The sequence below is a fragment of the Corella eumyota genome, chromosome 5, assembly GCF_963082875.1.
Source record: "Corella eumyota chromosome 5, kaCorEumy4.1, whole genome shotgun sequence".
Taxonomy (NCBI): Eukaryota; Metazoa; Chordata; class Ascidiacea; order Phlebobranchia; family Corellidae; genus Corella; species Corella eumyota.
In genome coordinates, this window is record NC_137494.1 from 3,877,987 (window position 1) to 3,904,289 (window position 26,303).

At 25.4% G+C, this 26,303-nt stretch overlaps 4 protein-coding genes across 4 annotated transcripts; 3 read left to right on the forward strand and 1 right to left on the reverse strand.

Annotated features, from left to right (window-relative positions):
* Positions 1-577: 577 nt before the first annotated feature.
* On the forward strand, positions 578-3,778 carry LOC145752077 (uncharacterized). The gene is made up of 4 exons (XM_082568282.1): positions 578-1,593; positions 1,686-1,861; positions 2,327-2,507; positions 2,591-3,778. The coding sequence occupies exons 1-4, from the start codon at positions 796-798 to the stop codon at positions 2,984-2,986; spliced, it is 1,551 nt and encodes a 516-aa protein (XP_082424408.1). The 5' UTR covers positions 578-795; the 3' UTR covers positions 2,987-3,778.
* On the reverse strand, positions 3,541-8,093 carry LOC145752076 (uncharacterized). The gene is made up of 16 exons (XM_082568281.1): positions 8,069-8,093; positions 7,652-7,832; positions 7,362-7,534; positions 7,034-7,173; positions 6,426-6,564; positions 6,200-6,353; positions 5,984-6,097; positions 5,828-5,910; positions 5,591-5,666; positions 5,355-5,479; positions 5,166-5,284; positions 4,976-5,065; positions 4,784-4,887; positions 4,561-4,629; positions 4,324-4,471; positions 3,541-4,158 (listed from the first exon to the last, which is right to left on the reverse strand). The coding sequence occupies exons 2-16, from the start codon at positions 7,829-7,831 to the stop codon at positions 4,118-4,120; spliced, it is 1,755 nt and encodes a 584-aa protein (XP_082424407.1). The 5' UTR covers position 7,832; positions 8,069-8,093; the 3' UTR covers positions 3,541-4,117.
* A 3,687-nt stretch (positions 8,094-11,780) lies between these two features.
* On the forward strand, positions 11,781-13,479 carry LOC145753247 (uncharacterized). Its single transcript, XM_082569647.1, has 4 exons — positions 11,781-11,907; positions 12,113-12,273; positions 12,862-12,969; positions 13,365-13,479. The coding sequence occupies exons 1-4, from the start codon at positions 11,809-11,811 to the stop codon at positions 13,396-13,398; spliced, it is 402 nt and encodes a 133-aa protein (XP_082425773.1). The 5' UTR covers positions 11,781-11,808; the 3' UTR covers positions 13,399-13,479.
* LOC145752689 (uncharacterized) lies at positions 13,479-14,456 on the forward strand. Its single transcript, XM_082569009.1, has 4 exons — positions 13,479-13,545; positions 13,670-13,870; positions 14,047-14,210; positions 14,346-14,456. The coding sequence occupies exons 1-4, from the start codon at positions 13,479-13,481 to the stop codon at positions 14,454-14,456; spliced, it is 543 nt and encodes a 180-aa protein (XP_082425135.1).
* Positions 14,457-26,303: the final 11,847 nt, after the last annotated feature.

Genomic DNA, 26,303 nt, shown 5'->3' on the forward strand with positions numbered 1-26,303 from the left:
CAGTTTTAAAAGTTTTTTTAAGCAAAAATTAAAAGCAAGGTGTAATTGCTAATAATATTTATCTTTGTAAAAGTTCAAATTGTGTTTTAAAACTTGTTGAACTAAGTTACTTTTTTCTTTGGTATCCTTCGTAATTATAATTGTATTGTAGTGTTTGCCAAACGTTTTTTTTTAATAATATTTTGTTATCAATTTTCAGTATAGTTCCTCTTAATATCAAACACTTTTTGTTTTATAAAAAGTTGTTATAAAACATTGTACATGCTTGTTTAAACTTTATAATATATAATGCATTTAAATATAAAGGACTTCTTTGTAACAAGTGGTGTAAATGGCAGCTATTTTTGGAAATAGAAAATGGTATAAAATCCTAATTACGACATATATAAAATAAACAAAGGTAGACGATCACGTGTAATTTGTCATGTGACCACAGGGGCATGACAGATACTGATGACATCATAGTCACGTGGCAACTCGTGAGAAAACGTAAACATAAGCGACTGCAATTGGTTACAAAAGCGTCAGCTGTTATACAAAATGTGGGCAGTCAATTAACGTTGTTGTTTTTTTGGTGTTTTGTAAACAAAAGGATTATTTAGTCCAGACGGAAAGGTGGCTATACGAACGGACTGTCTGTGTATTGTTAAATTTTATCAGATAGCTTAACTGCTTAGAAAAAAATCTAAACGTTAAAAAGTCAAAAAAAAATCTGAACGTTAAAAAAGTTTTTTTTGATAATTGACGATTGCAACCTTTATTTTTTTACGATTTTTATTTTGTGTTGTTTAACACATGTTACTTTTTAGAAAATTACTGAACACGTATAAAATAATTGTTATGGACAACTACCGAATTTCAAAACAAGGTTCTGTTGATGATTTTGTGTTAATTGATTCAAATAATTCAACTTCAGAAGCTGAAGAAGAAAACAGAAGACCAAGTGCCAGTTATGAATTTGTTGAGAATAGCCAGGAAGAGGAAAAACCAAAAAATCTTATATTTTCTGCAATAACTTCAGATGAACTGAATAAGTATTTTGATTTGGAAGGTAGGCTAGTACAGGAATCCAATCTACAAAAATCCTTATTTTATGGTGGTGCGGAGGAAAATGTTAGACGCAAAATATGGACATTTTTATTTGGTCTTTATCCAATGCTGTCAACTGCATTAGAGCGAAAAGAACTAGACATTGAAAATCATTATAAATATCATGCGCTACGTTCACGATGTTTCATGTATTTAAATGAACCAAGCAAAGATCCATATGATGACAATCTTGTTATATCAAATGATTCTAACGTGGATTATTATTTAAGTGATGAATTGGACTTACCGAGACATAGTACATGTATTTCTGATGATTCTTTTTTTTCACATAAACATCACATGAACACTGCCAAAGTTTATGCTGGTAAGCAAAACATTGAGTTAAGTACCGTTGACTCTTGGTATCGAGTGATAAAAAAAGACATACCCAGGACGGATCGCGATCATCCTTACTTCGAAAACATGGATGAAGAATGCTCAGAAAAAATGAAAAATATTCTTGTTACTTTTGGATTTTTTCACCCAAATGTCGGCTATGTACAGGTATTTATTTAGATATTGAGCATTTAAATATAAAAATATCATCTGTTTTATATACCTTTAAACAATTTATTTTCTATTATTAATATGTTTAGGGTATGAACGACATTTTAACAAGATTTTTGGTGGTATTGGACAATGAGGTTGATGCTTACTGGTGTTTCTCACATTATATGGAGGGTTGTGCGAGGGATTTTGAAGAGGATGGAATGGTGGAAAAAGTAACCCTCGTTCAAAATCTTTTAAAAGATTTAGAACCAAACTTATACAGGTAAAATCCTTTAATTTTGTAAATTTCTGATATTTTAATTCCAGTAAATTTGTGCATGTTTTTATTCTTTTTTTAATTTTATTTCAGTTTTCATTATTTAAAGTTATTTTTATAAATGTGTATTTGCTTCAATTACTTAAATACTATTTATATTGCTAATGTACCCTATTAATACGTAATTAATAATTAACTGCATGTACTGTCAGCCTTATTGTTTTAATTGCCAACAAAATTAGGTTTGCCTAATTACATTAATATGTAAACAAAACAAAATAAATTGGTATTAAAAGCAATAGACGGCCACACAATGTTTAAGAAAATAAAAACAAAAAAGTTGAAAAAAAAAATATATATTCTTTTTTTTAATTAAAATTTTTAATGGTTTTGATTTGTTAACCTAATACTATTTGAAATATATAGAATTTAAATAAAAACAATAATCTAAAAACCATTTTATTTTTATAGCCACCTGGCTGATTGTGATGTAGAAGATCTAGTTTTTGTTCATAGATGGTTACTCGTTTCATTTAAACGAGAATTTGACTACAATGAGTCGATTAAATACTTTGAAATTGCACAATCTCAATTTTTGGAGCTCGATTCTCCATTAGCAATCTCAGTACAGGAAGAACAACATAGATTGGAGGTTTACTATTATTTTAAAATTTTGAAAAACATTAATGTTTTAAAACTAATTTTTCTCTTAAAATTTTACCCTTACATTTTTAGGTGAAAAAAGACCAGGGTAAGATTCGAACCCCGAACCACGTCGCTAAAATCCCCAAATACACTTATGAAATATTTGTGTGCGTCGCTGTAATAATGCTTAAACGGCAACAGTTTTTAGCCTGCACTGAAGCATCAGATGTATTTCATATTGCATGTAATATTCGGGGCTCTTTAAATTTACAAGAAGTCCATTCCAAAGCTTACGAATTATTTTATCTCTTCTGTCAAAAATCAGTAACCGATCAGTACGAACAAAGCAAGAATCCCAATCTTATAACTTCAATTTCAAATGTGTTTAAGCAGTTATCTGCTACCAAAAATACAATTCCGTTGCCAAAAATATCTTTAGATAATGTTTCATCTATTATAAAAAATAAATGGGATAGCATTTCATAAAACTGGTTATGCTAGATAAAATAATTTTTTTAGTAAAAATATAAGTCATATTTTTCTTAGTTAAATATTACTCAGGGTATTTTTTTTATTTTTGATTATTTTTTTGTTTGTTTTTTATTACACTCACTTTATGCAAGATAATCTTCATTAAATTTCCTTCTTTTTAATGTTTTAGATGTAGAAGGTGTTTTTGAATTGCACCTTAGAAGCAGTTTTGTACTATTGCTTTATAATAATTGTTTTTAAAACAATGTTAAATTAGTAAGGTGCTTTTATTCAAAAATTATTTTTAGCTGTTGTAGAATTCTTCAAGGCTGTTGTAGAATTCTTCAGCAAACTATGCCCTAATATTGTTTTAAATACATGTTATTAAATATTTTATTTATAGTAGAAATATTTACTTTAAATAAAGTTAAATTTTTTATTTGTTTTGGTCTTACTAAAAATATAAAGCATAATGTGTTTTCCTAATAGTTTTAAACTAGATCTAAATTTTTTAACCCTTGAATTTCCAAAAGGGTTCTAAAATATTAAAGATTAAGTTAGTATGCGCACATATTTTTATGTTGTTTTATTGTGACTGATGGTATAAATAGCATTTGTGCAAATATAAGTTGCAAAAAAAGGTTATTGCATGACTATGATTAAATATGGCGTGGTTAAATGTATGACAATACAAAAATTAAATAAGAAAGTTAAACATAAAAACCATGTTAAATTAGAAAAATAAACTAACATTTTGCAATTTCAATTTTTTTTAAATTAAACTAATTTAAAATTTTAAAATAAAAAAACCTAAAAAAGTTGACATTTACTGCTTTTGTTCAAAAACATAAAATTGCATACACTTAAGAAAACTGCAAATTAAATTATTTTAACTGAGGAAGAACAATTAAAGGATGCATAAAAAATTGGTATTGACGGCATTGCATTTTACTAGTATTGCCTATGTCCACTACAAACTAAAAAGCTATTGGTCACTAGTTCTGAACGAGTTTTTAAACAGTAAAGGTGTAAAAGAAGACAGTGCGAACTTAAAAACTAATTTTAGGAAGCCCAAAAGCCTTTTTTACATTTAAAATACAAGAAAATGCTATATAAGGTGTAACTTTTGAAAAAAGAAAAGTTTTATTATTGAATGCAGCAATCTGTAGATGAATCAGTCAAGTATCCTTAAATATATAAAATAGTTGTCATACAGTTACACAGAAAAAAAACACAGTTATTTTACATAAAAACATAAATTGTTTATTTAAAGACATTGTATGCTTAGAAAAGGTATGGTAAATTATCATATTTTTATGTAGTGTAATATTTAATTTTTTTTATAAATTTACCTTGTCTCTTGATGACTATTTCAACAATTTTCAAATATTCGTAAAAGTCAATGTTATTCGATTGATCCCTATCTACCTCTTTCATCAGTTCCTTCATTTCGCTTATACTTATTTTCAATCCACATACATCTTGAAGTACCTCGTAAAGCTATAATAAATATTTCTTTAATGACTATAACATATGATGGTATGAATATCAAGCTTGGTAAAGATATCTTAATTTATATAATTATATACCTCTGGTAAATCTAAACTGAAATCATTGTTTTTGTTGTATTTACAAAAGTTTTCCCATTGTTGAGTGACCTGTTAATAATTAAATGTAAGATATAAAGTGTAGAATTAAAAATCAATAGGAAAATGTCCCATATAAAGTATATAATAAAAAGCAACCTTACATTTCATTGCATTTGTAAAGGCCAAATATTGAATAAATATTTACTGATGTAGATTTAATTACCTGGTTCATATTTAAGTAAGGAAAATGTTGTTTGATCAGCATAATGTTTGCTCTTCCTGTAACTTTACTAACAAGTTGTGGGTGGGGAAGTTTTTTTGTCACTACTAAAAAGGATAACTTTGTAAAATATTCAAATATATTACAAAATAAAATGAGCATATGATTAAAATTGTTTTATTGAAATATTTCTACCTGGTTTGGTTGAATGATATGTTGAATGGTTTGTTTGTAGAAATGAGTTCTTGGCACTAATAGGTCTTTTGGTGTTTTCTTTTACAATTTCTAAAACATTGTGGTACAAAAAATGACACTTATTAAGTATTAAACATGTAAACCAATAATATAAAAAAAATTCTAGTTCTTATTATTTTTATAATCCTACTTGGTCTAACAGCACTAACGCTGTTGGATCTTATTTTTACATCAGTTGGTAACAAAAAATCTCCCATTCCCCCTTCATTTTGTGTTTTAGTTTCTTTGTTGTCATTTTTTGGACTAGATCTTAAAATAATAAATTTAATAAAAAAGTGAAATATAATAATTATTCTTTTGATTGAATATAAGTTTATACCTTTTTTCATAACCTGTTGGTGTATTTAGATCTTTGGTTGAGCTTTTGTAATGTGGAGGTAAACTTGATTTATTTTCTGATAAATTTCCCTTTTGTGCTAACTCGTGTATGTAACGCAACATGGCCTGCACAAAAAAAATTTATTCATTACAACTTAATTAAATCTGATTTTTTTTAAAGATTTTAATTAGAGTTGTATTATTTGAATATTCTAGTAAATGTTTATTATATAACACCTGATATTTAACTTTTTCCGGATCTGGGCTAAATTTTCTTCCAGGTTTTTCAGATTCCCAAGCACAAACTAGACCCCTTAACACAGAAACCTCTTATTAAATTAATAAAAAAAGTTAGTATAATTACCAAGTAATTTTTGCTCTTTTGCAACTACAATGTAAATTATCTATAACAGTAACTTTATGTAAAGTAGAATATAGTTATTTAAATTTATTTGTTAAAAAGAATTTTATTACCTAAAGTCCTGTTGTAGTCCGTTCATGCAACCAATAATTGCTTGTTGCTGATTTTCTAAATCATGTTTTAACCGAAAAATTTCCTTTAACAATATAAAAGGTTTAGGTTTTTATGAATTTGTTATGTATTTTTGTAATTGTTTTAGTGTTGTCTACCTGATCTTTTAAGTAAATTTGCCGATTTGCATGGTTCAGTTTCTCGAATGAATGGTCATAGGTTGGAATTATTTCACTCTTTACTTTAACTCTTGTCACTTCATATTCTAACTTCTACAATGTAATAAATTAATTTGTTAAAGGAAGTTAAGTAGAAATCATATTATTTTTTTTTGACTTTACAAAGTTATATCAATAATGTTTGGTTTAAATTACTTTAATTTTGTTTTTCATGGTCAGACATTTTTCTTTATATTTTTCACGCTCAAGTGCTAACTTATTAGTTAGATTTTCGAGTTGAAGTTGGTGTTTTTCTTCGAGATCTGTGTATTTGTTTTGCCAATCAATAAATGATGAGTTTGCCTGCAAACTAAAAACACAAGAAATGCTTTGTAATACTTTAATTCTCTGTGAATTATAAATTATAAAAAATGTGAATTACTATTCAATTTTCTCCAAAGCAATCTTTAATTGTTCGTCAAGATTATTGATGCGGGAACACCAGTTTTCTTTTTCCCTTTTTCGTTCATCTAACTTTGTTGTAGCAAGTTTTAATTCTCTTTTGTTATTTTCAAATTCAACTAATAAGAGGGTACAACATATCATCAAGTTATTGTAATACAACAAAGTATTGGCAGATAATTGTATAGTAAGTTTTTTTCATAAAATTGTTCACTGGTATTTTAAAATACAATCTCTATGATTACTGGGGTACCTATAAACTATACAGGATCGAATGGATCGAATAGATCGAATTGATCGAATGGATCGAATGTATATCAAATTGTTATCGAATGGATCAAATGGATAGAATGGAACAAAAATATTGCATAAATCAAACCCTAACCCCGACCCTCACCCATTCAGAATAAGCATAATGCATGTAATCCATTCGGTCCATTCGATCCGTTTGGTCCATTCGATCCATTTGGTTTATTCGAAAACCATTTGATATACGTTTGGGTACATTCTATTTATTCGATCCATTCGATCCATTCGATCCTGTATAGTATATATACCGTGATTACTGTAATAAACATTGTGGTTTACTTTTTAAATTCCGTAACTGTTCAGCTATTTTCACTTCATTGTTTGATCTTCTTTTAAGAGATTGAAGAAGAGTGGCTTTGCATGAATCAAATGCAATGATTAAACTCTGAAGAAATCTGTCTGCTTCTATTCTGCTGTACCTAGAATTTGAACTACATTTATAATATAGCTCCTTTTAATTTATTTAAATAATAATATTTAAACTGCAAAATTTGATGAAAAATGTGTAAATTTTATAGTTTAAATACATATTAACTTTACAAAATACTAGGTTGAAGAAAAATAACAAAATCATTTTAAAAATTTTTTAAAACATTTAAACAAATACTTTAAAGCTATTCCATTAGCAGTCATGGCTCTTAAACGAGGTCGATTTAAATGTGATCCATGGCTGTGTAAGTTTTTGTATTCAACCAATTTTTTTGTTCTTTGTTGTTTGTTTGTTATGCTTGATGTCCACCATAAATATCTATCATGTATTCCTTTAAATAATTCCTCATCCTAAATTGTTAAAATATAAAATTTTATTAAACCAATGCCGAAAACAAAAACATTAAAACTATCAGGTAAATATGATAAAAGAAAAATGTATGTTAAATTAAAATATAACAAACAAACCAAAATATTTAAATTCTTTGTCATGGCAAAATAAGAATCAGTTCCTTCATGTCTACTGCTTATTATTCCACCAATTGCATTTAAAACACAAACAACCGCTGTTCTAATATCATGTAAATGATCAACAGTAAAAACCTCTTCCTTGGAAACTAAACTATCTAATTTCTGGGATTTATTCATTCTAAAAATAAATTTAAATCAAAGGTTAAAGGTTTATTTTATCCATATGTTACCTAAAACAATTTAACTATTTAGTATATTAAAAACATATTACAGAAAATATAATTTTTAAAAAGAAATAAAAGTTTAAAATATATGATAAGTAAATAAATGCATGTAAAAACATAAAATGTTTGACTTTTACTTTTTTATTTCTAGTTTTAATATCAAATTTGTTAAAAAAATAAATTGATTTACCTTTACTGTAAGTCTTTAATTAAGCCATTCTAGAAAATTTAATTTTTCATTTTATTGTTGTTTACATTGATTACCATGGACAATACGTCACGGTTCAAAGTATATTTAAAATAAAAGTTTATCCCCAGAAAAGTTTTATAATTAAAAACTTGAAGTTGAGTTTTACTTTATAAAAAATGAACATAGTAAGATTTAAAAATTAAAAGCTTTTAATAATGTTGTATATTTAATTTTTCTGGTTTAAATTGTTTTTAGTTAAAATATTTACATACTTTTTATCAATGAAAAACAGAAAGTATACGTAGTACAAAAACTTGTTATGTTGTCACAATAAACTTTATGTAAACAACATGTAAAATACTATGAAAAAATATTTCACGAGACTGCCTTAAAATCGGTATATATAAAATAAAATGCAGTGTCAAAACGATTGGAGAAATAGCGTTGCAATTTTACAAGATCACGCTGCGAAAAATATTGAGCTAAAAAATAGTAAGTGTTTATAATAAAAGTCCATTCGATAAGTGTTTTTTTTTGCATTTTTAGTATGTATAAAGAGGTTGCTTTTTAAAAAATTAAAATCAGTATCTGAATTTTGTGAAAATAATCTGTAATAATTAGCCCCAGAAATCCAAGGTCATATAGAAAGTTTAATTGAATGCGTTGAGAGTTTATTCAAAGAAAGAACTCAGCTAAGATCGGAATGGGAGGAAAATACAATAAAAGCTGGTAGTCTGCAACGTAAACATAATGAGTTAGAAAAAGAAAGAAGTAAAGAATGGGTAACAATATTGTAACAAATCCGCCATCTTGTAGTTTACGCTAAGTGTTATCAGGTCCTAGTCACGTGTTTACACCATAAGTCACGTACTGACACCTTTTCTTTATCACGTGATTTGTTAGTTAACTGTTTCAAAAGTATTGTACGTTAGTTTTCGTGTTACGAGTTTGTGGACGATTGTTCGTTAAACTTCGCGCAAAAAACTACTTTAAATATAACTACGGCTTTCATACAAAAGAATATCAGGCAAATTTACGTTACAATATTGTAAAAATATTTCACTGAGTTAGCAATTAGTAATAAAAGATTATAAATAAGTATTAGAATACGCATTTAGTCAAACTATTTTATAGAAGTATTAATATTATTATAAGTATTGATTTAAAATTAAATTGTAAAACGTTTATGATATTTTAATGCAGTATGATATTATATTGTTTTTGTTGTGTTGAGTCACGTGATAAAAAATACCCTATTTTACTAATTTTTATAAACAGCGCGTAGTTTGACCAACAAGCAATTATTAATATTAGTTTTAATACTATATTATTGAAAACTATATTAATCTAGGTCTTAGGAAATTGTTTGATTTAGAAATAAGATTGTTTAAAAAAAAAGATTGCAGCTGTAAGCGCAGCTAAAGAACAGAATGACGAATCAATTCAAGAAGTCAAACAAATTACTGAAGACATACAAACTGAAATGGATCAAGCAATTCAGGTTTTTATATTTGTTTGTTGTTATGTTTCAATATTTTATATTATTAATACACTGAAGTAGATCTCATAAAGTATAGAGTTTAACTCTTACGGCATATAAAAATTTTTTGTAGAAAGCTAGGCAATTAAACTATGAGAATAAATCGCTTGAAGTAAAGGCAGAAGAAGCAAAGCTAATGTGGCCTCAATTATCAGCCATGATGGACACAACCATGCAAAAAAAGGTTGAGCTCCAAATTAAAGTTAACGAGACAAGGTTAAAAAAATTTTCTTGTATTTGTAATATATTTTAAAAATAATAAAAAAATGTTTTACCACGCATTTTATATAAATAAAATGTTATCTTACCAAAACTAATGTTTTACATTATATAATACTGTATACAAACAACGGCAGCGTGGTGTAGTGGTAAGATCACTTGCTACACCACATGGGTTGTTAGTTCAATCCCCACTTCTCTTATGCTGTAGCACCTTTGAGTAAGGCAATAAAAACGGTATAAACTCCTGCTGAACCAGCACTTAATCAGCAGCATAATTATCAGGCAATTATAATCTATAACATTTCCAAACTGCCACAGGCAACTCGAGACTGGGTCGGGGTAACAGTTGTTACTCTATGTTTAGTATGCGCATTGTCCCTCCCACATCGAGGATAAAGATATATACAAAAAATATATTCAGTTTGATAATGATTTCATATATGTTTTTTATTGAACTTCAATTAAAACATGTGTTTTAACTTTATATTACAATCAGATGTAAAACTGTTGAATCACATCAGAGAGCAGTTGCTTTGTTTGGCGAATGTGAGGAAATTGAATTAGACATTGAGAATTATTGGAAATATTGCTGCGTGCAAGCAAATAAAATTAAATCAGCTGCTGATATCTGGAAGGCAGAAGTAATTAATTTCTTTATTTTATTTCTTGATAATTTTTTTGTTCATAGTAATGTATTTTAAACGAAGGGATTAAAAAACAATTTAAGTTTGGATTATTATTCTTGTACAGGTAATTTATAAATCTTTTTTAAATCATATTTTGGCAATTTCCATTAATATATATAAAGCACTTTTAAATTTTGATGTTGATTAATTATACTTATTGTTTTATAATTGTCACTCTAGTGTTACACTAGATATTAACCTCTTCCAACTATTCTTTTTATTACAAAGATTTTAAAACAAGATGTAAAAACTAATGAGGCTAAAGTTGAGATGGATGATCTACAGGAGGAGACAAGATGGTCACAGACAAGAAATTTAAAAGCTAACATGGAAAAAAAGGCAGAAGAAGAAAAACTGGCCCAGTTAGAGAAAAAGGTAAGTTTTTTTTTATGTATTTAGTGTTTATAATAAGATTAAAATTTTTTAAAAAGTTTTATTTTTTAAATTTTTTATTGAAGTTTTTTATTTTTTAAAGTTTTTACTAAGTTGTGCTATTGTACAATTATTTTTTAAATATATTAAGTGTCTTTAAACCATATCATTACGCAAAAAAATACTTTGTATTTTTAAGCTATTGTACCTAAATTTTATTCTCATTTTCAGACTGAGGGATTTAAACAACAAGTAAGATTGAAATTAAATGAAAAAGGAGAAATTGAAACTGAAATAAAAAACAAACAACTTCAATTGAGTTGGTTTCGAGATGACTATGAGGTTGGGTTAAATTAAATACCAAGTTTTAAACAAAATTTTATAGCAGTTAGGTTTATAAACGAGTTTGATCTGTCTGACAGCGTGATGTAGTAGAAAGAACACTTGCTACACCACATATGAGGTCGTTGGTTGAATTCCCACTGATCTCATGCTGTAGCGCTCTTGAGTAAGGTGCTGTAAACAGTATAAACTCCTGATGAGCCAGAACTCAATCAGGAGTATAATTATCGTGCAATTATAATTTATAATATCTCAAACTGTTACAGGCAACTGGAGACTTGGTCGGAGTAACTGATCTTACTCTATGTTTAAGTGACTTTTCCACATCAAGGATGAAGATATATACAAAAAAAATAAAATAAAATCTGCACTGTTTCTTTAAAATAAAAACTTTTTTTAAGCAAGACTATTTTTTAAGACAGTGATATTGGTAAGACTTGAATTTATATCAGACTTTTTCTTAATTAGAATTTTTGTTATAGCAACATATTAAAGAGTTAGAAGATAATGATGCCAAGACAAGAGAAGAATGCATGGAAACCTATAAGTTCGGAAAAACACTTGAAATTAAAAAATTGATGGTGACTGAAAGGCTGACAGAGGTAAGCCTTGATCAAGACAAGAAAGAAGAGAAAAAAAGAAAAAGGAGAAATGAACTAATGGAAATAACAAGCATGGTAGGAATTAACTTGATTTTCTGTAACAACTTTGTTCATCTTTTGTAATTTTTAGTATATATTTGTGTTTCAAAAACTAATTTGTCACATGCTATACCTTTGTTAGAACCAAACAAAAAATTACCAAAAATATTTTAATTATTAAAAAAAAAAATTGCAAAAACAAAATTTTAAAGTAATAAAAATTGGTAATTTTTTTTTATAGATGAATATGGTGGTAGCAGATGAAGCCACAGCCCGAGCGGCAAGAATGAAATACAAGAAGAGTTTGATTACAGTTGGAGAAACTAGAGATCAAATGGAACGAATGTTCTCCCTTCAATTAAACAAATTAAACAAGACTGTCGAAAAGGAAAGAAAACTAAGGTAGGCCTATCTTATATGTAGGCCTATACATTTTGCTCTTTTTTTACTTATTTAAATGTAGATTATTAGTTGATAAAACTACATATTTTTTTTGTATATATCTTTATCCTCGATGTGGGAAAGTCGATTTGCGCGACTTAAACATAGAGTAACATCAGTTACCCTGACCCAGTCTCGAGTTGCCTGTAGCAGTTTGGGTTATTATAGATTATAACTGCCCGATAATTATGCTGCTGATTAAGTGCTGGCTTGGCAGAAGTTCATACCGTTTATAGCGCCCTTGAGTACAGGATGAGATCAGTGGGGATTAAACCCACGACCTCACGTGTGATGTAGCAAGTGTTCTTACCACTACACCACGCTGCCGTTTAATTCACTATACTTGGTAAATTTTAATACACTTAGTGTTTTTTGTTAATATTTATTAATTTTAAATAAAATAGCAATAATTGTTATTAAAAATTTGTTTTCTTACCAAATTTAGTAATATTAGTTAACACATGTTTTTAAACCTTTTTTTTAAAGAATGGTACAGTTAATAATGTTATAAACTTTTTGAATTGTTTTTTTCTTATTTATGTAATGTAGAAAGAAACATTTAAGCCACTGGGAGGATTCTGTAACTGTTTTAAAGCATTGGAACAAAGTAACGAAAGAATACTTTGAGAAATCTGAAAACGACATTAAAAAATCACTGTAAGAAACAAATTAATATTTTTTTGTGTTTAGAATAGATTTAAAAAATACAAACATGTACAAATTATCTAAATGTAGAATTAAATTAAATTTTAAATGAAGACAACTCAAAGATGATTACAAAAATGAATATGATGAATTAATGAAAAAAATTGCGGAACTAGATATTCAGGAGGCTGAACTAAGACTTAAGATTACTAAAAAACAGAAAAAATTAGGCATCATGACAAAAAATTTTATCAGAAAAATTGATGTTATCAACAAGAGCATTGAAACTAAAACGGTTTTTAACTAGCCTTAAGATTAACATATTAGAAACTAAATATTAGAAAATTATATATAAGTTCTATCTAAACCTCATATTATACTTAAAATAAATTTGGTGTTTTCTTTAGACTGAGAATGAAATTTTACTTCAAGCTAAAATAGCTTTGGACCTGGAATATGACAGAATTCTAAATCAGTTTTATAAATATTCCTCTCGGTATGAAAGTTTTGTCGAAAAATTAATGGATCTTAATCGACAACAGAAAAATATAATACTTGAAACGAAAAACTGCAAACAAAAATTACAACGTAAGTTATAATAAAAAAGTTTGGAATAAAAATGGGTCAAAAATATAAAAATAAAAGTTTAAATATAATTAAATCTATATTTAACTTAAACAGCTGATAATTTATATTAAAATTGCATTTGTAGATTTAATTTTGCCACAAATACGCATGAAAAATGAACTTGACGAGATAAATCATGAAGCCATAGAACAGTTGAAGCGTTTTAAAGCAGAACTTGAAGCAATTGGAATTAAAATTGCAAAACTCATTGGACTTAATGATGAAATTGAACTAAAAAATTTTGTTTTTAAAAAAGAATGTAATGAAATTACGTTAAATCTTGGAGGTTGGTTTTATACATTAGTTTTTATTACAGTATGTAAATTCAAAGTTAATTTTTTCTATGTTTAACTTAGTAATAGGAGCATATGCATGTTAAAACTGTTATCAAAAACCTATTAAGTTTTGTGTTTATAGATATACTCATACTGGTTATTTAAATATTAAAAACTGATTTATTAGGTATCGACATAAGACAACACCTTCATCGAAATATAACAAGCAAGTTTGTAGATCTATCTCAGTGGCGACGTCACCATTTATATTTAATCAAAATGGAACAAGATTTAGCTGACGAATTTACTTTAAAAACTCAGCAAGATCAGGGAAAAATAGTTTTTGTTAAAGTAAGTAGCTATTACAATTGGCAACCTAATGCTCTATGACTATGTTTATTCAAAACTGCAAAGTTATGTAATTTTAATTGTGTTATAAACTTTACATTACCGATTTACACAAATACAAATTTCTCTAACTTTTAGTTTTGTGTCAATCAACGAAAACTAAAGCTAGAAAATCTGACAAGCGAATTTAAAACCCTTATTTTAAATTTCACTGATTTCTTGTCTTCTGCAAACAAGATCGAAAAATAAAGGTAAAATAATTAAAATATATATAACATTTTACAACATAATATCCTTATGACACCAATTAAATCTGTGCATCGTGTACATATAAAATCATGTACAAAAACTTTGATTTACTATAACGATTGCAGTGACGTTAAGTACCTTATTTAAAAAAAATCACTAAAATATTCTAATTTCTATAAACGTTATGGCTATATTACATTTCGTAAAAATACTAGAAAACAAAAAATTAGACCAGTTTGAATTTGTGTTTTGGTCAATACTGACCCCAAATAAACCATTAACATTGGAGGCAAATATACACTCGTACAAAAAAATTTCAAAAACAATTATTTTTTTAATTTTAAAACGTTTTACTATACCAACCGCAAAGATGTTAGGAGGCCATTTTTTAAATATTACCGAAAATATTAATATTCAAAAAAGTTATGCCCATTTAACATAAATATTCCTAAATCTCAAATATTAAAATAAATTGTTTTAATGGGAACGCAATTAATTAACTTAAACACTAGATAAAAGAGTTTGCAAATATATTTAAAAATAAAAAAGTTAGAGCAAAACTTTGTTTTAACCTATTCTGATACTAAATAACCCTGTGACGTCATCAGCATAAATAAACCGAACTAAAAATTTGAAAAAAAAAATTTTTTTGAAAAAAAAATATGTTAGGACCATATTTTTTAAATATTACAGAAAAATATTAATATTCATAAAAGTTATTCCTATATAACCTAAATGTTGCGAATTCTTGAATATCAAAAAAAAATTGTTTGAATGGTAGCGAACGTCATCAGCATATAAAAACCTAAACAAAAAAATAAATATTTTTTTTTTAATTGTAAAATCGTTTTGCTATAACAACTTTATTGACGTAAGGAACCTTTTTTTAAATATTACCAAAAAATATTAATATTTATAAAAGTTATGGAAATATAACATAAATGTTGCTAAATCTTAAATATTAAAAGAAATTGTTCAAATGGAAACGCAATTGATTAACTTAAACACTAGATAAAGAAATTTGCAAAAATATTGAAAAATAAAAAGAGTGAATTTTTGTTTTAACTCATTCTGATACTAAATGACGTCATCAGAATAAATAAACTAAAAAATAAATTTTTTAATCTTAAAATCGTTTTACCGTACCAATCAAAAATGTGTTAGGACTCTATTTTTTAAATATTACCGAAAAATATTAATATTCATTAAAGTTATTCCTATATAACATATTTTTTTTTTAAATATTGTCAATTCTTGAATATCAAAATAAATTGTTTTAATGGAGCTGAATTTATATAATTTAAATACTTAATAAAAAAATTCGAGAAAAATCTTAATAATTAAGAATTGGGGTAAATTTTTGTTTGAACAGGTTTTGAAATTTTAAACAGGGTAAATAACTTCTACCATTGTATTTCAGAAATTTTGAAGAAAGAATATTGCAATACTGTATATGAACAAAAGAATTTATTGTTTTTTATGCCAAAAATATATATCTTTAACGTATTTTAAAACAAATTATTTTTTTTGAATTGTTTTTATTTTCGTTTATGTAAGCAAATATGTAAGTTGCATTCGGTTGGTTCGATATATATATTTTTTTTTTTTTTTAAACAAAAAATATTTTTAAATATGTTTTTTAATTACTAATAAACATAAGAACCAATTCTGAACGCCTAACATCAATCTTCAATTTTGAATAAATAAACAACTATTAAAATATAATAAACAAAAAGCAATTAATTTTTAAATCCGCTTTTAAGTTTTTAATATCATAATATATAACTGGCTAAAGTTTAAAAACCTGATAAAACTCTTTAAATTTTAATGAACAAACATCTATTGATTAGTAAAAAGTGATAAAAATTAAATTTTTAATTCATTTTTAAGTTTTTAATATCATAATATATAACTGACTAAAGTTTACAAACCTGATAACAATCTTTAAATTTTAATAAACATACACTTAGTAATTAGTAACATTTAAATTTTGAGAATAGAAGGATCAAAAAACAATATTTTTATAAACAACATATTAAAATTTCAAAAGTTTTAAAGTACCAAAACAAAAAATATTTTAAACCAAAATTTGGATTAGTAAGAATAAAAAACATTAAAAATAATAATAATAATAGATATAATAACAATAACAAAATGTTTCGAAATCTAAGATTTCGAACCATAACAATAATATTGACAATAACAATATGTTTTGAAATCTAAGATTTCGAACTATAATAAATTTATTTGGGCTCTTAACTGGATTCGAACTTGGGGAGTTTGATCGAAAGTCGAGGGTACTAACTTTCAATCCATGAGGGTGGATAATTACGCTTTACATTATTGCAACTACATCATTTAAAAAAAAAAATTAAAACTAAAAAAAATGTTTAAATTAACAACAATATTAACCTAAAAGATTATGATTTTTTACTTTGTTTTAATAAACTTAACAGCCAAAATTGTCAATAATGCAATAACAATATTTAAATATTTTGAACACGTGACTTAAAGAGACGTAACAGTATGTGTTATTAAAAGGATTACGATTGACTACATTATACATTACTTTTAATGATTTAACATCTGAAGTAACATCACTGACGTAAACTGAAGTAACATCACTGACTTTGTCTAAACGTTAAAGCATTGATTCTACAAAATGATATAATGTTTGATATAAAAAAATGATATAAAAAAAAAAAATTTTTTTAGTTTTAAATCGTTTTACCATACCAACCAAAAATGTGTTAGGACTCTATTTTTTAAATATTACCGAAAAACATTAATATTCATAAAAGTTATTAAAAAATAATAAATTTTGATATTCAAGAATTGGCAATATTTAAAAAAAAATTGTCAACATTTATGTAATATAGGATATATGCATATGACCTCACCGGGTCACTTAAAGGCCAACTGGCCAAAACCAAAAATTTGTCCAAACTTTTTTATTTTAAATTTTTTTTGCAAATTTCTTTATCTGGGATTTAAGTTAGACAAGTGCGCATCTAATAAAGCAATTAATTTTGGATTTTAAGATTTGGCAATTTTTATGTAATATGCACATAACTTTTATGAATATTAATATTTTTGAAAATTATTCTTAAAATAGGTTCATAACGTAACTGCAGTTGTTTTGGTAAATTGAATTTCAAATTAAAAAAAAAAAATGTTGTATAAACTTATAATTATATATGCACACCGGGGTCACTTAAAGGCCAACTGGCCAAAACAAAAATTTGTCCTAACTTTTTTATTTTAAATTTTTTTTGCAAATTTCTTTATCTGGGATTTAAGTTAGACAAGTGCGCATCTAATAAAGCAATTCATTTTGGATTTTAAGATTTGGCAATTTTTATGTAATATGCACATAACTTTTATGAATATTAATAATTTTGAAAAATATTATTAAAATAGGTTCATAACGTTACTGCAGTTGTTTTGGTAAATTGAATTTCAAATTAAAAAAAAAATTTTTGAATAAACTTATAATTATATATGCATATGACCTCACCGGGTCACTTAAAGGCCAACTGGCCAAAACAAAAATTTGTCCAAATTTTTTTATTTTAAATTTTTTTTGCAAATTTATTTATCTGGGATTTAAGTTAGACAAGTGCGCATCTAATAAAGCAATTAATTTTGGATTTTAAGATTTGGCAATTTTTATGTAATATGCACATAACTTTTATGAATATTAATATTTTTTAAAAATATTCTTAAAATAGGTTCATAACGTTACTGCAGTTGTTTTGGTAAATTGAATTTCAAATTAAAAAAAAAAAATTTTTGTATAAACTTATAATTATATATGCATATGACCTCACCGGGGTCACTTAAAGGCCAACTGGCCAAAATAAAAATTTGTCCTAACTTTTTTATTTTAAATTTTTTTTGCAAATTTCTTTATCTGGGATTTAAGTTAGACAAGTGCGCATCTAATAAAGCAATTAATTTTGGATTTTAAGATTTGGCAAATTTTATGTAATATGCACATAACTTTTATGAATATTAATATTATTTAAAAATATTCTTAAAATAAGTTCATAACGTTACTGCAGTTGTTTTGGTAAATTGAATTTTAAATTAAAAAAAAAATTTTTGTATAAACTTATAATTATATATGCATATGACCTCACCGGAGTCACTTAAAGGCCAACTGGCCAAAACAAAAATTTGTCCTAATTTTTTTATTTTAAATTTTTTTTGCAAATTTCTTTATCTGGAATTTAAGTTAGACAAGTGCGCATCTAATAAAGCAATTAATTTTGGATTTTAAGATTTGGCAATTTTTATGTAATATGCAGATAACTTTTATGAATATTAATATTTTTTAAAAATATTCTTAAAATAGGTTCATAACGTTACTGCAGTTGTTTTGGTAAATTGAATATCAAATTAAAAAAAAAAAATTTTTGTATAAACTTATAATTATATATGCATATGACCTCACCGGGGTCACTTAAAGGCCAACTGGCCAAAACAAAAATTTGTCCTAACTTTTTTATTTTAAATTTTTTTTGCAAATTTCTTTATCTGGGATTTAAGTTGGACAAGTGCGCATCTAATAAAGCAATTAATTTTGGATTTTAAGATTTGGCAATTTTTATGTAATATGCACATAACTTTTATGAATATTAATATTTTTTAAAAATATTCTTAAAATAGGTTCATAACGTTACTGCAGTTGTTTTGGTAAATTAAATTTTAAATTTAAAAAAAAAAAACTTTGTATAAACTTATAATTATATATGCATATGACCTCACCGGGGTCACTTAAAGGCCAACTGGCCAAAACAAAAATTTGTCCTAACTTTTTTATTTTAAATTTTTTTTGCAAATTTCTTTATCTGGGATTTAAGTTAGACAAGTGCGCATCTAATAAAGCAATTAATTTTGGATTTTAAGATTTGGCAATTTTTATGTAATATGCACATAACTTTTATAAATATTAATATTTTTGAAAAATATTCTTAAAATAGGTTCATAACGTTACTGCAGTTGTTTTGGTAAATTGAATTTCAAATTAAAAAAAAAAAATGTTGTATAAACTTATAATTATATATGCACACCGGGGTCACTTAAAAGCCAACTGGCCAAAACAAAAATTTGTCCTAACTTTTTTATTTTAAATTTTTTTTGCAAATTTCTTTATCTGGGATTTAAGTTAGACAAGTGCGCATCTAATAAAGCAATTCATTTTGGATTTTAAGATTTGGCAATTTTTATGTAATATGCACATAACTTTTATGAATATTAATAATTTTGAAAAATATTATTAAAATAGGTTCATAACGTTACTGCAGTTGTTTTGGTAAATTGAATTTCAAATTAAAAAAAAAATTTTTGAATAAACTTATAATTATATATGCATATGACCTCACCGGGTCACTTAAAGGCCAACTGGCCAAAACAAAAATTTGTCCAAACTTTTTTATTTTAAATTTTTTTTGCAAATTTATTTATCTGGGATTTAAGTTAGACAAGTGCGCATCTAATAAAGCAATTAATTTTGGATTTTAAGATTTGGCAATTTTTATGTAATATGCACATAACTTTTATGAATATTAATATTTTTTAAAAATATTCTTAAAATAGGTTCATAACGTTACTGCAGTTGTTTTGGTAAATTGAATTTCAAATTAAAAAAAAAAAATTTTTGTATAAACTTATAATTATATATGCATATGACCTCACCGGGGTCACTTAAAGGCCAACTGGCCAAAATAAAAATTTGTCCTAACTTTTTTATTTTAAATTTTTTTTGCAAATTTCTTTATCTGGGATTTAAGTTAGACAAGTGCGCATCTAATAAAGCAATTAATTTTGGATTTTAAGATTTGGCAAATTTTATGTAATATGCACATAACTTTTATGAATATTAATATTATTTAAAAATATTCTTAAAATAGGTTCATAACGTTACTGCAGTTGTTTTGGTAAATTGAATTTTAAATTAAAAAAAAAATTTTTGTATAAACTTATAATTATATATGCATATGACCTCACCGGAGTCACTTAAAGGCCAACTGGCCAAAACAAAAATTTGTCCTAATTTTTTATTTTAAATTTTTTTTGCAAATTTCTTTATCTGGGATTTAAGTTGGACAAGTGCGCATCTAATAAAGCAATTAATTTTGGATTTTAAGATTTGGCAATTTTTATGTAATATGCACATAACTTTTATGAATATTAATATTTTTTAAAAATATTCTTAAAATAGGTTCATAACGTTACTGCAGTTGTTTTGGTAAATTAAATTTCAAATTTAAAAAAAAAAAACTTTGTATAAACTTATAATTATATATGCATATGACCTCACCGGGGTCACTTAAAGGCCAACTGGCCAAAACAAAAATTTGTCCTAATTTTTTATTTTAAATTTTTTTTGCAAATTTCTTTATCTGGGATTTAAGTTGGACAAGTGCGCATCTAATAAAGCAATTAATTTTGGATTTTAAGATTTGGCAATTTTTATGTAATATGCACATAACTTTTATAAATATTAATATTTTTGAAAAATGTTCTTAAAATAGGTTCATAACGTTACTGCAGTTGTTTTGGTAAATTGAATTTCAAATTAAAAAAAAAAAATGTTGTATAAACTTATAATTATATATGCACACCCGGGTCACTTAAAGGCCAACTGGCCAAAACAAAAATTTGTCCTAACTTTTTTATTTTAAATTTTTTTTGCAAATTTCTTTATCTGGGATTTAAGTTAGACAAGTGCGCATCTAATAAAGCAATTCATTTTGGATTTTAAGATTTGGCAATTTTTATGTAATATGCACATAACTTTTATGAATATTAATAATTTTGAAAAATATTATTAAAATAGGTTCATAACGTTACTGCAGTTGTTTTGGTAAATTGAATTTTAAATTAAAAAAAAAATTTTTGAATAAACTTATAATTATATATGCATATGACCTCACCGGGTCACTTAAAGGCCAACTGGCCAAAACAAAAATTTGTCCAAACTTTTTTATTTTAAATTTTTTTTGCAAATTTCTTTATCTGGGATTTAAGTTAGACAAGTGCGCATCTAATAAAGCAATTAAGTTTGGATTTTAAGATTTGGCAATTTTTATGTAATATGCACACAACTTTTATGAATATTAATATTTTTTAAAAATATTCTTAAAATAGGTTCATAACGTTACTGCAGTTGTTTTGGTAAATTGAATTTCAAATTAAAAAAAAAAAATTTTTGTATAAACTTATAATTATATATGCATATGACCTCACCGGGGTCACTTAAAGGCCAACTGGCCAAAATAAAAATTTGTCCTAACTTTTTTATTTTAAATTTTTTTTGCAAATTTCTTTATCTGGGATTTAAGTTAGACAAGTGCGCATCTAATAAAGCAATTCATTTTGGATTTTAAGATTTGGCAAATTTTATGTAATATGCACATAACTTTTATGAATATTAATATTATTTAAAAATATTCTTAAAATAGGTTCATAACGTTACTGCAGTTGTTTTGGTAAATTGAATTTCAAATTAAAAAAAAAATTTTTGAATAAACTTATAATTATATATGCATATGACCTCACCCGGTCACTTAAAGGCCAACTGGCCAAAACAAAAATTTGTCCAAACTTTTTTATTTTAAATTTTTTTTGCAAATTTATTTATCTGGGATTTAAGTTAGACAAGTGCGCATCTAATAAAGCAATTAAGTTTGGATTTTAAGATTTGGCAATTTTTATGTAATATGCACACAACTTTTATGAATATTAATATTTTTTAAAAATATTCTTAAAATAGGTTCATAACGTTACTGCAGTTGTTTTGGTAAATTGAATTTCAAATTAAAAAAAAAAAATTTTTGTATAAACTTATAATTATATATGCATATGACCTCACCGGGGTCACTTAAAGGCCAACTGGCCAAAATAAAAATTTGTCCTAACTTTTTTATTTTAAATTTTTTTTGCAAATTTCTTTATCTGGGATTTAAGTTAGACAAGTGCGCATCTAATAAAGCAATTAATTTTGGATTTTAAGATTTGGCAAATTTTATGTAATATGCACATAACTTTTATGAATATTAATATTATTTAAAAATATTCTTAAAATAGGTTCATAACGTTACTGCAGTTGTTTTGGTAAATTGAATTTTAAATTAAAAAAAAAATTTTTGTATAAACTTATAATTATATATGCATATGACCTCACTGGAGTCACTTAAAGGCCAACTGGCCAAAACAAAAATTTGTCCTAATTTTTTATTTTAAATTTTTTTTGCAAATTTCTTTATCTGGGATTTAAGTTGGACAAGTGCGCATCTAACAAAGCAATTAATTTTGGATTTTAAGATTTGGCAATTTTTATGTAATATGCACATAACTTTTATGAATATTAATATTTTTTAAAAATATTCTTAAAATAGGTTCATAACGTTACTGCAGTTGTTTTGGTAAATTAAATTTCAAATTTAAAAAAAAAAAACTTTGTATAAACTTATAATTATATATGCATATGACCTCACCGGGGTCACTTAAAGGCCAACTGGCCAAAACAAAAATTTGTCCTAACTTTTTTATTTTAAATTTTTTTTGCAAATTTCTTTATCTGGGATTTAAGTTAGACAAGTGCGCATCTAATAAAGCAATTAATTTTGGATTTTAAGATTTGGCAATTTTTATGTAATATGCACATAACTTTTATAAATATTAATATTTTTGAAAAATATTCTTAAAATAGGTTGATAACGTTACTGCAGTTGTTGCAGTAAATTGAATTTCAAATTTAAAAAAAAAAAATTTTGTATAAATTTATAATTATATATGCATATGACCTCACCGGGGTCACTTAAAGGCCAACTGGCCAAAACAAAAATTTGTCCTAACTTTTTTATTTTAAATTTTTTTTGCAAATTTCTTTATCTGGGATTTAAGTTAAACAAGTGCGCATCTAATAAAGCAATTAATTTTGGATTTTAAGATTTGGCAATTTTTATGTAATATGCACATAACTTTTATGAATATTAATATTTTTGAAAAATATTCTTAAAATAGGTTCATAACGTTACTGCAGTTGTTTCAGTAAATTGAATTTCAAATTTAAAAAAAAAAAATTTTGTATAAATTTATAATTATATATGCATATGGCCTCACCGGGGTCACTTAAAAGCCAACTGGCCAAAACAAAAATTTGTCCTAATTTTTTTATTTTAAATTTTTTTTGCAAATTTCTTTATCTGGAATTTAAGTTAGACAAGTGCGCATCTAATAAAGCAATTAATTTTGGATTTTAAGATTTGGCAATTTTTATGTAATATGCAGATAACTTTTATGAATTATTTTTTAAAAATATTCTTAAAATAGGTTTATAACGTTACTGCAGTTGTTTCAGTAAATTGAATTTCAAATTTAAAAAAAAAAAATTTTGTATAAATTTATAATTATATATGCATATGACCTCACCGGGGTCACTTAAAGGCCAACTGGCCAAAACAAAAATTTGTCCTAATTTTTTTATTTTAAATTTTTTTTGCAAATTTCTTTATCTGGAATTTAAGTTAGACAAGTGCGCATCTAATAAAGCAATTAATTTTGGATTTTAAGATTTGGCAATTTTTATGTAATATGCAGATAACTTTTATGAATTATTTTTTAAAAATATTCTTAAAATAGGTTCATAACGTTACTGCAGTTGTTTTGGTAAATTGAATTTCAAATTAAAAAAAAAAAAATTTTTGTATAAACTTATAATTATATATGCATATGACCTCACCGGGGTCACTTAAAGGCCAACTGGCCAAAACAAAAATTTGTCCTAACTTTTTTATTTTAAATTTTTTTTGCAAATTTCTTTATCTGGAATTTAAGTTAGACAAGTGCGCATCTAATAAAGCAATTAATTTTGGATTTTAAGATTTGGCAATTTTTATGTAATATGCACATAACTTTTATGAATTATTTTTTAAAAATATTCTTAAAATAGGTTCATAACGTTACTGCAGTTGTTTTGGTAAATTGAATTTCAAATTAAAAAAAAATAAATTTGTATAAACTTATAATTATATATGCATATGACCTCACCGGGTCACTTAAAGGCCAACTGGCCAAAACAAAAATTTGTCCTAACTTTTTTATTTTAAATTTTTTTTGCAAATTTTTCATCTGAGATTTAAGTTAGACAAGTGCGCATCTAATAAAGCAATTAATTTTGGATTTTAAGATTTGGCAATTTTTATGAAATATGCACATAACTTTTATGAATATTAATATTTTTGAAAAATATTCTTAAAATAGGTTCATAACGTTACTGCAGTTGTTTTGGTAAATTGAAGTTCAAATTAAAAAAAAAAAGAAAATTTTGTATAAACTTATAATTATATATGCATATGACTTCACCGGGTCACTTAAAGGCCAACTGGCCAAAACAAAAATTTGTCCTAACTGTTTTATTTTAAATTTTTTTTGCAAATTTCTTTATCTGGGATTTAAGTTGCGCATCTAATAAAGCAATTAATTTTGGATTTTAAGATTTGGCAATTTTTATGTAATATGCACATAACTTTTATGAATATTAATATTTTTTTTTAAATATTTTTTAAATAGGTTCATAACGTTACTGCAGTTGTTTTGGTAAATTGAATTTCGAATTTAAAAAAAAAAATTTGTATAAACTTATAATTATATATGCATATGACCTCACCGGGTCACTTAAAGGCTAACTGGCCAAAACAAAAATTTGTCGTAACTTTTTTATTTTAAATTTTTTTTGCAAATTTCTTTATCTGGGATTTAAGTTAGACAAGTGCGCATCTAATAAAGCAATTAATTTTGGATTTTAAGATTTGGCAATTTTTATGTAATATGCACATAACTTTTATGAATATTAATATTTTTTTTAAATATTCCTAAAATAGGTTCATAACGTTACTGCAGTTGTTTTGGTAAATTGAATTTCAAATTAAAAAAAAAAAAATTTTTGTATAAACTTATAATTATATATGCATATGACCTCACCGGGGTCACTTAAAGGCCAACTGGCCAAAACAAAAATTTGTCCTAACTTTTTTATTTTAAATTTTTTTTGCAAATTTCTTTATCTGGAATTTAAGTTAGACAAGTGCGCATCTAATAAAGCAATTAATTTTAGATTTTAAGATTTGGCAATTTTTATGTAATATGCACATAACTTTTATGAATTATTTTTTAAAAATATTCTTAAAATAGGTTCATAACGTTACTGCAGTTGTTTTGGTAAATTGAATTTCAAATTAAAAAAAAATAAATTTGTATAAACTTATAATTATATATGCATATGACTTCACCGGGTCACTTAAAGGCCAACTGGCCAAAACAAAAATTTGTCCTAACTTTTTTATTTTAAATTTTTTTTGCAAATTTTTTTATCTGAGATTTAAGTTAGACAAGTGCGCATCTAATAAAGCAATTAATTTTGGATTTTAAGATTTGGCAATTTTTATGAAATATGCACATAACTTTTATGAATATTAATATTTTTGAAAAATATTCTTAAAATAGGTTCATAACGTTACTGCAGTTGTTTTGGTAAATTGAAGTTCAAATTAAAAAAAAAAAGAAAATTTTGTATAAACTTATAATTATATATGCATATGACTTCACCGGGTCACTTAAAGGCCAACTGGCCAAAACAAAAATTTGTCTTAACTGTTTTATTTTAAATTTTTTTTGCAAATTTCTTTATCTGGGATTTAAGTTGCGCATCTAATAAAGCAATTAATTTTGGATTTTAAGATTTGGCAATTTTTATGTAATATGCACATAACTTTTATGAATATTAATATTTTTTTTTAAATATTTTTTAAATAGGTTCATAACGTTACTGCAGTTGTT